At 45.1% G+C, this 14,771-nt stretch overlaps 1 protein-coding gene across 12 annotated transcripts in view; it reads left to right on the plus strand.

Annotated features, from left to right (window-relative positions):
• Positions 1–14,771, plus strand: part of CFAP99 (cilia and flagella associated protein 99) — a 157,943-nt gene that overhangs the window by 38,979 nt on the left and 104,193 nt on the right. For all 12 annotated transcript variants that reach the window (XR_008319332.1, XM_053308826.1, XM_053308837.1 and 9 more), the window contains 3 exons: positions 518–598; positions 9,035–9,103; positions 12,645–12,701. Coding sequence is in view for 11 of the 12 variants with exons in the window: in XM_053308826.1 (XP_053164801.1) it covers positions 518–598; positions 9,035–9,103; positions 12,645–12,701 (207 nt within the window). In the remaining variant the exon portion in view is untranslated. The remainder of the gene's footprint in view (positions 1–517; positions 599–9,034; positions 9,104–12,644; positions 12,702–14,771) is intronic.

Here is a 14,771-nt window from a genome sequence, read left to right on the forward strand (position 1 = left end):
GTCTCTCCTTGACGCCTCCATGATTTCCTTCTGCAACTAACTGTCAGTGTTTTGATCTGATAGCACATCCCCAGTAACACATTTCCTTTCAGGCCTTGAATTGTCACCCACAGGGTTTCTGTGGAAGACTCGGTTGTTAAATTCTATCCCTTCTTTAACATACAGTGCAACACAGATTGCAGAGCAGAGTAGTGAGTGAAGTGCAAGTTAGTAAAGGCCAGCATGGAGCTCATCACAGCAGTCACCAAGAAATATCACACACTGTTTTTTTTGTTTTTTTTGCAAATGGCACTTTGTTAGCATCCTTCCCATTATTTATTTATTTTCCCAGCTGGTCAAGTCTGGGTACAGAAGAAAGCTGGTTTCCTGACTGGGGGCTGCTTTAGAGGCATTATGGGGTCTTTTTAAGGATCTCTGATGTTTCAGGCAATCTCAGAGGGGAACTTTTCTACAAGCAAAACTCCTTTTAAAAAGTAGTATTGTCTAACTTTAAAGTACTATGTGTATATTTGTGTAGGTTCCTGAGACAACTTACAAACCTCCTAGATGGAAGGAGTACCTAGAAGGAATCAAACTGAAGAATCGCCGGAAAGCAGAGGCAAGTTCAGTATTATCATTTTACAATACATTGTTCTGCCTTCATAAATTCTGCAAGATGTGGGTAGCCTCACCAGGCTAGATGCAGACAGACTTGCTGGGCTGGTAGGTGGTCAGGCTTGGTTGAGGGCAGGGTGATTCTGAGGCTAGATTTCAAGATTGTCCAATACTGAGGCTTTAAAGAGAAAAAGAGTGGCAGGTAATTCAGCAGTGGAGCTGGAAACTGGATTCAGGAGTTGAGCTGGAAAATACAGAGTACACAGAGCTGTTGTAGTCACAGCTATCTTGAAACCTGAGGTTTTTTAAGGGTTCCAGCTGATAGCTGGTTTCTAGTTTGTTGGGCACTACAGTTGGAGCTGGTTCAGAGAGAGGAGACTCCTCCTGAGTAGATCTCTTGCTTCCAAGGAGGACATTTCCTATCAAACATTGCTGTGGTGCCAAGCGAGTGCTTAGGTGCTCCTGCAGGTGGGCTTGGGCTTGGGCTTGGGCTTGGGCTTGGGCTTGGGCTCAACAGTAACAGCATGCCTGGGGGCTGGTTAGCTCCTCTCCATCAGACTCAACAGGGTCCCCCTGGAGGTCTGGAGATGGCAAAAACCCCTAGGAGGTATATGGCTGGGAACCCTCAATGTTTTGGCTTAAAGGGGTCTCGACTGGGGCTCTATTGGAGTTCTCCTTAGTCTAGGTCTCTGTGGAGGCTTGCTAGGGTCTTCTTCAGGGGTACTGTTGTGGTCTTCCTCAAGCTGGGGTTCTTCCTGTGGTCTTCCCTTATCTGGGGCCCTTCAAGGGACCATGTCAGACTCCTCTGCTAAAGATTCCTTTTGGGCCATGCTAGGGTCATCCTCCAAGGATTCCCCAGAAGTGGAGTCGGAGCAGATCCTGAGACCCATTTAGTTTTGCATAGTTTATTTTTATTTATTTACTTACCTATTTATTTATATGCTGCTTTTCAACCAAAAAAGTTCTCAGAGCAGTTTACATTGAAAAAGAATAAGAACAATAAGGAGAAGATGGTTCCCTGTCTACAAAGGCTCACAGTCTAAAAAGAAATACATGGTAAACTCCATCAATGGCCACCAGAGGAATGCTGTGTTGGGATTGGACAGGGCCAGTTGCTCTTCTTCTGCTAGATCACCACTTTGAAAGGTGCCTCTTTGACAGTTAACAGGAGTTGCTGTTAACAGGACAGTTAACATAATTGCTGAAGTCTTTCTATGTGTATTTGCTGGTTTTTATGTAGAGTAGTGGTTTCCAGCTAATTAAGGATGTGCACGGAGCAGATTTTGCATTTTATTTTGAGCTCAAAACAAAACGCAGATGGCCGAAACAAAACAGATAGTTTCAACAAAACAGTGTTCAGTTAACACAAAACAGTGTTAACTGACTGTTTTGATGGAACAAAATGCAAAACATTTCGAGTGTTTTTCCATACAGAACAATGAGGAAACTCGAAACACCCCATTGTTCCCCGTGGGTAGCTTCTGATAGCTTCCTGTGGAGTATTACAGAATAGGGATGTGCATAAAATGGATTTTGTGTTTTGTTTTGAGCTCAAAAATGAAATGCAAATCCTTGAAACTTTTCATCAAGACCAGAGATGCACCTAGGTAATTTTGGAGCCTTAACCTAAAGGCTGTTTGTCACCTCCCTCGCCCCTGCTGCTACCACTGCTGCAAGCTAAGCTGCAATGCATTTTTTAAAAAAACAACAGAACATGCTCAAGGAAAGGTGGAAACCTTTTTTGGGTATTTTAAGAAGACATTCTGAATAAGATACTTCTCACTGACCTGCAGATACCAGATTTTGCATGGACAACACTGCCACTTCAATAAGCTGAATGCACTACCCCCCCCCCCAGTCAGTAACTGTTACCTGTTGCTGTTCTCTGGCCTGGCCTGGTGGTGTTTCTCTGTTGGTGTGTGTGCGCGTGCTCATGGTGGCAGACAAAGGAGGTGTGTGCTGGCTGGCTCACTGCAGGCGCTTACCTGGCATTACTGTTTGCTTCTGCCTCTTCCTCTCCACTTATGCCTGTAGTCACCGCTTGGCCCAGCTTGGGGAGTCTCTCTCTCTCTCTCTCTCTCTGGATGCTGCTGCTAGTGCTCCCTTGCAGCAGCCTCTGCTTGCGCTGCCTTGCTTCATGATACATGTGCCGTCCCTGTGACTGCACAGGTGCAAGCAGGCTGTGCAGGCCCAGCCTCACTTAGCCTTCAGCACCAACCCTTGCCACGCAGTAGGAGATTGGCTGACTCGCACTGGCCAGTGGGCGGCCTGTATCGTCCAGCCACCACCCAGGTCCCCAGCAGGACATTTCCCCCCTCCCCTGTGGTGGAAGCCCGGACTTTGGTCCAGAAGTCCAGTCCAAAGGGTGCCACTGGCCACCACATTAAAGACACACAAAACGTGTTTCTGTGGATCCTATTGGGGTTTGGGGGAAAGGTTAAAAATTTGTTAAAAATCACCTGCTTGCCCATTTCTTTTGTGGGTTGAGTGGTAGGTAGCACCCATTATGCCCTACCACACAACCAACTTTGGTGTCCCTAGGAGCTTCCCTTTATTTTATTTTATTTTTTATTTTCTATACCGCCTGACTGAAAAGGCTCTAGGCGATGTACAAAAAGAAACACAATAAAAACGGAATAAGACCAACTATTAAACAACAACTTAAAATTTTAAATCTGCAAAGATTACCACAATTAAAAATGTAAACAGCAATTAAAAATTTAAAACATTCAGAGATTATTAAAAGCCTGGCTAAAAAGTGTATCTTAAGGGCATTGTACCCATTGTTCCCATGGGGAACAATGTGGTGTTTTGAGTTTCCCCATTGTTCCCTATTTCAATTTGCAGTACATTTTGCAACCCTGCATTGAAAAACACTGCAGAAACACACATTAAAAGGGAATCTGTCCCTCCTGACACAGAACACATATTTTAAACAGTCCAAAAATGGCTAAAGAATCACTGACTCAGAATCCACTGCCAGCCACAATGCCTGTACTGCAGTAACATCATTGGCACAAGTTGCTCTCTCACACACAATTATGGCTTCTTACTTCCCAGCATTGTAACAGCCACAGCAGCACACTGTCAGGGATCCCCAGACGGGCTGCGGGCAGCCACAAGAGATCGGGCCGGCACTCAGGAACCTACCCTCTCAATGTGGCTGGTGTCAGTCCCTCCCAGCCATGCAGCCCTGGAGATGGCTGCTTGGCTCGGCCAGGGAACGTCTGCCTGGCCCTCACAGGATAGCAGCACACCATCACTTGAAGAGAGCGAGTCATCGCAGGATCGGGGACAACTCACACAAGATCTCGGCCTGAGTTCTCATGAGACTTGCCCCACCTGCCAAGGGTTATATAAACCAGAGCTGGTCAGTGATGAGGGGCTAGTCCAGGAAGAGAGCTGCTAGGAGAAGAAGCTCTGTGACTCACTTGAAGAGCTGTAGGCAGCAGTTCCCTGGGGTAGTCTGAAAGGAACAGATTGCCAGACAGTGGAATAGCATTTCCCCAGTGGCCATAATTGGGGACTGGGGAGACCCGAGTTCAAATCCCCATTCAGCCATGATACTTGCTGGGTGACTCTGGGCCAGTCACTTCTCTCTCAGCCTAACCTACTTCACAGGGTTGTTGTGAGGAGAAACTTAAGTATGTAGTACACTGCTCTGGGCTCCTTGGAGGAAGAGCAGGATATAAAATGTGAACAACAATAATAATAATTAATTCTCAGGCTGTCTGGAATCCTCTACATAGGAGGAGGTGGAACCTTACAACTGGTGCCAAAACCTGAGACAAAGGACCACAGGGAAGTACTTTGGGGGTTATTTTGTGGAGTGTAAAGGCACAAGGACTGGATAGGAGTGTGGCTCTAACCCAGTTTGGGCAGTGGTTGGTGGAGCAGCAGGCCAACTACACTCAAGAGTTTATGCAGCAACAACAGGTGGCACAAGTGGATGTGGTGAAGGGCTTGTTGCCCAGTTGCCAACTACTGCTTGGAATGTTGGGGCTGAAGGGATAAGGGGTGGCTACCATGCCATGACGTTCCAACTCACCAAGTTAAATGTAGATGATGATGTAGACGCCTTCTTGCTCATGTTTGAATGGACTGCTGAAGTAGCCCAATGGTCTTGCCCTCAGTGGGCCACCATATTGGGTCCCTATTTGACTAGCCCAGCTCATGCTGCTGTAAGAGCACTCCCCACCCGAGACATAGCCCTCTATTAAGCAGTTAAACAGGCTATATTGGACTGTTATGAGATAACTGAGGAGATGTATAGACAGTGGTTTCAGTCCATATGGTTCTGGCTGGGGGATCGACCCCGGGGTACTGTGACAGAGCTAAAAGAGGTGGCTGCGAAGTGGTTGCACCCCCAGACTGAGGAGGAAGGCAAGATCGTGGACAAAGCAGTTATAGAACAACTGCTTCACATCCTGCCCCCAGAGGCCCGGTCATGGGTATCGTGAAATACGCCCACCACACTTACCTGTTGGAAAACGTCATGGCTGCTGAGTCTGTTGACAGTTGACAGACAAATGCGAGAACCCCAGGATTTGGCATGTTGGGATGGGGTACCCCAAAACGGACAAAACAGGCATCACTCCTGCAGTGCAGCCCATGCTGGTGGATGCCTGGGCTCGAGTGGGGTTTCGAGGAAGGAATGGTCTCCCTTCCTGGGCAGAGGAACTGGTAGAGCAGGCATGGCTTTGACAGCAAAGGGAGGGCTGCTGCAGCCCCAGAAGGCCAGGGTGGCCTGTCATTTTGGCCTTGGGGTCTGTGTTACTTATGTGGGCAAGTGGGCCATTTGCAGAGGGAATGCCCCCCAATGGAATGCAACTGGCAGGACTGGGTTGCATGGGGTATCAAGGGCCCAAGTGGCAAGAGAAACCCCTTTTGGGTCCCAGCTGTGGTTTCTGGCAGGCCAGTGCAAGCGCTTCTGGATGCTGGGAGCTATGTTTCAATGATCCGTGAGTCACTGGTCCCGCTGCAGACACCCTGGCAGGGGACCAGATGAGAGGCCTGTGTACATTGACACCGGAGACAATTGGATGTGATCCTTTGGCCGGTGATCCTGCAAGGAGAGTGGTGCTTGTTGGACCTGGTAGTGATGCCTGACCTGCCTTGTGACTTGATGGGGCATGACACCCCGGGTTTCTGTGCCATGTTGCACGAGGTCACCTGTCCCAAGGAGCCCCTTGTCCTGGCCGCCGAGGAAGAGGCAAAATCTGGATGGCCTACCATGGAAGCTGATGAAGTGGCTGGCCCATTGACACCAGTACACAGAGACAACCCACTGTTACCTGGGCTTGCCGCCAACTCCAACTTTGTGCAAGCCTAAGGGAGTGATCCATCCTTACAAGTTCTTTGTGATCACTGCCCCAGATAGAACAGCGGGATGGGGTTTTTATGGCGAGTGATGCTTTAGGCAGCTAGAGGGCCAAATGTGATACTGCTGTTGGTGCCCGAGAGCTACCGAGAGCAGATTCTTGAATATGCCCACGACTTTCCATGGGCAGGCCATCAGGGACCCCGGGGTGCTTTGGCTTTAGTGCTACAAGGATTTCTTTTGGCCTGTGCGCACTTACTGCCGCTCTTGTCCTGTCTGCCAGAGAGCTACCAACTGGCCCCCGCCATGGGCTCCATTGCATTGGGGCCCCCATTACTTTTCCTCGCTGCCACCATATAAATTCTTGTTACTCTGCTCTTGGTTCTCAACACCGTAGGCTGCGTAGCCTCACAAGCACACGATAGGTGTACATGTTCAGCATATAAAATGAAACTATAAGTTTCATTATTATTTACTGATTAGAATAAAGATCACTGCAAAGCAGGGCACACAAGCTTATCTACCAAGTTACTAGCACATACACTGTTCAACATTCTGAGTGTTTCTTTTCATCTGGATAAAATGTAACATATAGGGTGAGATAACTGGGTTGAAGGTAATTAACACTGGGTTTGTAAACTTAGTGAATTCTTCCAGACCTCCTTGTCTGTTACTAGGAGCTGCCCAGTACACTGCTGGTTCTCCAGCCTCCACACATTCTTCAGGTTCCACACAACCCCCTCTGAACAGTCTTTCCTGTTCAGAACACACCTACCAATCTCTCAACCCTCTCCCCACAATGCCTCCTACTTCCCCCAGCTTGGGGAGCAGTTTGGTTCCATTATTAATTTAAGCAAATATTGGTGTATTGAAAAATATGAGGAGGCAGAGATACAGTTAAAAGCTTTATTAAGGATAAAATGGGGGCGGGGGATGTAGAAGGTAAAAAAAGTTTGGTTAGGCAAATGCAATAAACCTTGGCTAATATTCTAACCGAGAGTCTTGCTGGAAACAATTCAGCTGAAGTCCTAATGAGAGTTAATCGGCTTGGCTAAGGTTCTAAACCAGAGTCTGGGTGAACACTTGTATTAGAGTGCCAGTGAAGGAGGCAAAGAGAAAAAAGTGATTGAGGAGGCTTAGAAGGGCAAGATGTTAGTTATACCTTATTCTTCCTTGGGTTGTTGGTGTGTTTGTTGTACATTGGTTGGCCTCTTCACCAGTAGACAAGCCAACTCACTTTGAAAGCAAGAAAGAAATGAGCAGCAAAGGAATGCAACTCATGTATCTGAGAGACTGCTGGATAGTGTAATCCAAGGAGACTCTCCTACATGATGTGAAGGTTCTCTCTGTACTGTGATGACTCTGAAAACATGAGTTAGGGCCAGGGCAGATATACTGAAAATCATTCTCTTAGGGTTGAATTGAATCAATCAAGGTGGCTTCTCCTTCCCTGTAGGGTAAGGATGTTTGTGCAAAACAAAGACATCAATTTCTAGCTGGACTGAGTCACTATGAGTGGATTTTGTCCCACAAAAGGCAAAGGTAAAATGCAGATGTGTTGCATTTAGTGAATGAAGCTGAGTTCGGTTGCATATCTCAGGATCGGGATGTCTTCACATCTAAAAGATTACAAGTTGCTATGGGCCACTTCTGTTGGAGGCAACTACTTATATAGCAGAGCTTTTCAGGAGCTAACTCACCCCCCATTATAGTAGAAGTTAATAGGGTCTCAGTGGCAACAGTTTGTAAATCATAAGCATGGAGATTCATGTAAGGTTAAACTAATCTACTTTATTCATAAGTACATGGTGACAGGAAAAGACCTATATCTAACAGCTGGCTACATGTTGGTCAGAGAGAGACCTATAGAAGCCTGGTGCTCAGAGAGGGAGAGCTAGAAGCACTCTGGGAAGTCAGAAAGAAGGAAGTCACGCCCAGGAAGTTCCTAAGTGCATTCTATCCATAGAGGGGTGATAGAGGCAGAGATAAACAGAAAAGAGGAAGAGACCTTAACTATCTATCTCTACTCCCAATGCCCCTAGTGGTCATTAGGGTTACTGGCACAAAGGCTGATGTCATCTGGATCTGGATTTCCAACAACAGCTGGATCTGCACTATGTCCTCACTAGACAATTTGTTATTCATAACAAATTGGGAAATGTAACGTATCTTTACTACTCCTAGAAGGAGTGTTTCAAACTGTTGTCTGACTAGGTGAGGAAATTCTTCCCTGATTGGTTCATTGCTTTGAAATAGAGACTGCTCGCGGGCTGATGCTTCTCTGTAAGAGAAAGGGGTGGGGCTGTCCTATTCAATCCGATTGCTAGTTTGACCTGAGGCACAGTGTCCCACATTTGCTCATGAAAGTAGCCACTTGTGAATGCAATACTGCCTTTTTAGCTTAGGCAGGGTGAAAAGTTCCACGGTTCACTGATCATGAGCCCACGATGCAGTGCTGCTGCAACATCCAATAGAGGGGTGATTTGCAGTGCTTCCCCAACATAGAGTGGTACTGGCAACAGGGGACGGGGTGTGAAATAGGTTAGAGTATCCTTAACAAGACCCACCACTTCCTTGACCTTCTTCTTGTTTCAGTCATAGTCATAACCCCCCCCCTTTTGGGGGGCATTCCTTACAAGCCTCAACTCATTCTCTGCCTTCAGTTTCCTTACACCATCCCTAAGGGTTTGGACCATTCTTTTGTACTCTTCTCTTGTTATATCCCCCTCCTTCCACTTCCTATGTGTCTTTTTTGTTTCTCTGCTATTTTGTAAGTTATATGTGCATCCACACATGTTTATTGAGATGTCTCCCATTTTTCCTTCTCAGGGAAATGGTTTGATTGTGCTTCAGTATCTTGCTTTTTAGTTAGTTTTGCAGCTCTGTCTGTGGATTTTTAGTTGCATTTTTAATTATTGTTTTGATTAGCTGTTTGTTAATTGTTAACCACCCTGGGGTCTCAGGATAAAGGGCGTTATATATATAAATAAATAATAAACATGAGACTTGTGCAGTTATGTGTCTGAATAGTTTTTTCTGCTTTCTTTATACAAGAAAAAATAATTTCAGACTTTAGTACATACATGTATAATGTAACTAAAATTATTGTGTTAATTTTAGGAACTACTACTGGAAGCAAACATTAGCCAATTTGCTTGTGCAGGCCCGAAGCTTGAACATAAAAGTACTGTAAGTAAAATAAGAGTAAAGTTTTTACTCACAATGTGTGAATGAAGATATGACTGTTTCTATAGTTACAAGTTAGGAGCCATCATTTTATCAACATTTCCTTGTTGAGATCATAACTTGAGCACTAGTTCTTTATATTCATTGTTACCACAACATAACCAGTACTGACCCCCTACCATGAAGCAAACGGAAGCAGACTGCCTCAGTGGATGGTTTTGGTATGTCTTTAGGAGTGGCAGATTCTGAAACCCCTGAGACTCTGCTCCATCCACTTACTGCCATGCTCATTACTGCAGCATTCCCTCTGGTCCACTTGTTGCACATTACCTTCTTTTCTTCTCCCTCCTATCTTTGAAATGATCACATGCTGCTGTTGCTCTCCTTCTAATTGGCCTGAAAGGGCAGAGGAGGAAAGCTTGTAGTCATTGGCGGCTGCTTCTGCTGGACAAGAGAGGCAGAAAAGAGCCAGGATGGCACCCACCTCTTGATAGCCCACACATCATTGCCTAGCCAAGTGGTTGGCATGTACAGGTGAAACTCGGAAAATTAGAATATCGTGCAAAAGTCCATTAATTTCAGTAATGCAAATTAAAAGGTGAAACTGATATATGAGACAGACGCATTACATGCAAAGCGAGATAAGTCAAGCCTTAGTTTGTTATAATTGTGATGATCATGACGTACAGCTCATGAAAACCCCAAATCCACAATCCCAGAAAATTAGAATATTACATGGAACCAAGAAGACAAGGATTGTAGAATAGAACAATATCGGACCTCTGAAAAGTATACAGTGTACTGTGCTTGATTGGCCAGCAAACTCGCCTGACCTGACCCCATAGAGAATCTATGGGGCATTGCCAAGAGAAGGATGAGAGACATGAGACCAAACAATGCAGAAGAGCTGAAGGCCGCTAATGAAGCATCCTGGTCTTCCATAACACCTCATCAATGCCACAGGCTAATAGCATCCATGCCACGCTGCATTGAGGCAGTAATTGCTGCAAAAGGGGCCCAAATCAAGTACTGAATACATATGCATGCTTATACTTTTCAGAGGTCTGATATTGTTCTATTCTTCAATCCTTGTCTTCTTGGTTCCATGTAATATTCTAATTTTCTGGGATTGTGGATTTGGGGTTTTCATGAGCTGTACGCCATGATCATCACAATTATAACAAATTAAGGCTTGACTTATCTCGCTTTGCATGTAATGCGTCTGTCTCACATATCAGTTTCACCTTTTAATTTGTTTGCACGATATTCTAATTTTCCGAGTTTCACCTGTAGAAGCCACCAGGAGAAAGCTATTGAGCCAGATAAGAGAGGACACAGGAAGAAAGCGATGTGTGACTGTGTGACTGCAGACGGAAAAGAGCAAGAGAGGAGGTGGAATGCAAGTTGAGAGGGAGTGAGAGAGAAAAGATGTGGAGTGGATTGCATTTGAAGAAGAGACACTACTGAATGAATGCACAGCTGTCTTATTAAATTATCAAAGACAACCCTTTCAGTTGGATTCAGTGCACTGCTTTGTTATAGACATCCTATTATTTGATTTATTAGAAATCTTAGGACAGATCCCTGGGGGACCCCACTTCTTACTTCCCTCCATTGTGAAAACTTTCCATATATCCCTACCCTCTGTTTCCTGTCTTTCAACCAGTTAGCAATCCACACATGTACTTGTCCCCTTATCCCATGACTGCTAAGTTTCCTCAGGAGTCTTTTGTTGAGGAACTTTGTCGAAAGCTTTTTGAAAGTCCAGGTATACTATGTCAACTGAATCACCTTTATCCACACACTTGTTGACACTCTCAAAGAACTCCAAAAGGTTTTTGAGGCAAGATTTCCCTTTGCAGAAGCCATGCTGGTTCTCTCCCATTAGGGCCTGTTCTATGTGCTTTACAATTTGATCCTTGAGGATGCTTTTGATCAATTTGACTGGAATGGATGTTAAGCTAACTGGCCTGTAATTTCCCGGATCGACCCTGGATCCCTCTTTGAAAATCGGTGTTATGTTGTCTACTTTCCAGTCCTCCGGTACAGAGCCTGATTGCAGGGATAAGTTATATATTTTAGCAAGGAAGTTGGCAATCTCACATTTGAGTTCTTTAAGGACTCTTGGATGTGATGGCCGCGGGGGGGAGGTCCGGCGGGGGGAGGGCGGGCTGGTGGGCCGCGGGGGGAGGGCGGGCGGGGGGATGTCACAGGCTTAGTACACAACTGCACAGATGCTGTGTGCGGGGTCAGCTAGTTATAAATAATGTTCGACAAACTTCTCCTAAGTTATGAATCATTTAGCTATTGCACCAATTCCCATTTAGCTATAAAGGACTTGTATCAAAGTGTTCTTCAATATAAACAATTACTTTACTAAGTCTTATGTCCAATTCATTATTAATTAACATACAATGTGCTTTCTTCAAAGAATGTTCCTTTTAAGGGTTCAGGCTTGTATATTCATTTCATTACAAGCAAAAAAGATGCCAGTTTTCTCTTTCTTGTCTAATGACCCAATAATAGTAAGTAGTGGAGTTCCTCAATCACTCCGTCAGTCATGCAGTGTGATAAGGACTATTGTAAATTGTGTTCTCTTAATTCAAGGACCTGACATGAAAGTGAGGTCTTCTGTAAATATACAGCAAACTTAGTTATATCTAAGTATAGTCTCCAGCCCTGGCACCCTCTGGTGTAATTCTATGGTATATCCTGGTGGCATTCAACCTCTGGCCATGAAGCAGGGAACTAGCCAGTGTGGTTTAATGGTTAGAGTGCTGGACTAGGACTGGGGAGACCCGAGTTCAAATCTCCATTCAGCCATGATACTTGCTGGGTGACTGTACCATTCACTTCTCTCTTGGGCTAACCTACTTCACAGGGTTGTTGTGAGGAGAAACCTAAGTATGTAGTACACTGCTCTGGGCCCCTTGGAAGAAGAGCAGGATATAAAATGTAAAAAAATAAATAAAACTATCTCTATCCCAGCAGCAAACTCAATCTGGCTTCCTCCCACCGCCCCTTCCATTGAGGGGAAGCAGGGTTGAATCTCTTGTGCAGCAGGCACAAGCAGATGTATCCCAAGCAGATGTTCCTTGAGCGATCAATACCTTACACTAGATCCACTTTCTCAGAACATCCTCAAGTAACTTGCACTGGATTTAGTAGGAAAGTTCAGTTATTGAAAATGTTGTCCAGGCAGACACCAAGCCCTCACACCACAGCCAAAACTCGCAACAACAGCTGGAGGAATTGCAGACAACTGGATTAAATATTTGATTCTTCCCATGCCAACTGATCTGTGGTACTCTATTCTAATTATATTCATTAAAATATACAAGCACCTTTGTTTTGTTACTACTTTAGTATACTTATTTAGTATATTTGTGTAGCTTATGTTAACTCTGTAGGAACTGTTGTAGCTTTGTGCAATCTTTTATTTGTAGTTACTTGGTATGCATAAACTGTTTTTGATGCATGACCCTTGTTTTGGATGAAATAACTTGTGAGAATAAGACTTACATAATTTTTGTATGACTTTTAGATAAATGAAATTCCAAAGCATGCAGAGAAATTTCAAGCTCAGAAGATCAAAGGGCAGGTGAGCAATATGTAAGGATATGTTAGAGGCTTGTTCCAAATGGTAGGATGCAAGTGGTGCAGATATGAATCTACTACAAATACAAATTTGGTATAAAATTAACTAAGAGAATGGTGTTGCATTTGAAAGGAATAAATCTCTTTAATTAAGAATTAAATTCCAACTGATTTGATCTAGCAGTATTAGAAGAGGAGGGTTCTGGTTAGGCCATCTAATCTAACCTCTTGTTTGATGAAAGAAATCCAGAGTTCAAGCTCCCTAAAAGATGGTTATCCACCCTCAGCTTGAACACCTCCAACAAGGTGTTCAAGCCAACTACTGCAAGGAACGAAACTGCGAGTAACAAGGCATTGTGCCTATGGGGAAAGCGGGGTTAGGTTCCTGGATTGAATAAAAAGGGCAAAAAAATACCCCAGAAGGTGAAAAACAGCGAACCAAATACCGAAGAGTGAACGGGGCGGCAGGGAAGTATGCTGCCGCCCTGTAGAACTTGAAGAATACCGGGCGCTGGCAGGGGAAAAGCAGAGGGAGGGGTAAGTGCACCCTCCCTCGCCCTTAAGTGCAACCCACCGCCAACTTCGAACCACCCGGTTCTTGAACCTGTTTGGAGACCCATAAAAGGGCCTCCGAACAGGTTCATGCACATCCCTAGCTGGAGCCTGAGAATCTGCTAAGCTGACAAGCCCAAGTACAACTTGGCTATAGCCCTATTAGTAGAGAGACTGCTCGTCCAGGACTGCCTAGATTCAATATTAATGGGATATAAAGATACTAAGGTGTTTCCTCTGTCGCTTAAGAAAGAACAGATGAAAATGCCAGCATTGTATAGACACACTAGCTGTCAAAAACCATGTGCCTTTGTGTACAAACAAAAGCCATGTGCTTCTGGTGACCTCACTGGAAGCCACATGCTTACTGACATTGCTGGAAGCTGTCAGAAGCAGGCCTACATCACTGGAAATGGTCAGATCCAGACCTGTGCCCTCACCCCAGAAGTTCTGCCCACTCCCTACCCACTCCCTCCCCCAAAGAATGCCCAGGCATGCCCTGAAGGTGGGCATGTTACCCTTCTACAAACATGGCCCACCACCCTGGACCGATAGAAATAGGCTTTAGAACTGGAAAGGCTCGATGGCACAGGTGTGATAACGGAACAATGGTCATTTTGTATAATTGTATTGGCTAAAATGGGGTCAAGTGATTCCTCTATGAACAGGCCCTGTGGCAAAGTGTTTAGATGAGGCCATTTTACAGTTCTGCAGAGACCATGGAGGATGCTAGGACTCCACTGAGGCCTGTGGGCCTATCTTTAATGGCGGCACCCTTGAACATTAAGCCTGGGAAAGCCGGAGCCATGTATATGACACCGAAGAGCCTGTCCTGCCTTCCAGCAGGCATGAAAACTTAACCATATGGCTGTTTTTACAAGCCAAGTTCCGGATCCAGAACAAACCTTCTCAGCAAACCATTATGGAACTAGAGTACAATTGTGGGCACTGTGACACCACTCCCACTCCTGCTGTGGGAACTGAAGCCAGAGAGCCTCCAGCTACTGCGCCAAAGTACAGAAGTGTGAGTACAACAGATTCTGAAACAGAAGCTCCTGTGAAACGAAAGCTGCATAGGAAAACATGGGGTGAAGAAGAAGCCTCATTATTGTTGGCATAATTACTACAGGGACCTTTCTGATGAGGAGTGGAGTTGCCATTTTTCTTCAAGTAGGCCCTAGGATTTTCAGTGCTACTATAAGTGCTGCAGGTCTAGTAAAGATTGGGCATCGTATGATTGCCTGACACCAACTTCAGGCAGCCTGAGATCCTCTTACTGCAGGCTATATGCTTTACTTCATCATCTGAAAGTGGGGAGGAGGAGGTGGTCATGGATGGCGCCATGCTTACAAAACCTGAAGTGCAAACCCCAGTTGAGGAGCAGGGCAAGCTGGTAAGCCTGATGTGTTTTATTTGTCTGCTTTTTTTTAAAACCCAGTAGTATTAAAACATACTTGTGCAGATCCATGCCTTTGAGAACATGCACCTCAAGGATGTCAACGTATTCTGTATCTCATGTGCT

The sequence above is a fragment of the Hemicordylus capensis genome, chromosome 3 (assembly GCF_027244095.1).
Source record: "Hemicordylus capensis ecotype Gifberg chromosome 3, rHemCap1.1.pri, whole genome shotgun sequence".
Taxonomy (NCBI): domain Eukaryota; kingdom Metazoa; phylum Chordata; class Lepidosauria; order Squamata; family Cordylidae; genus Hemicordylus; species Hemicordylus capensis.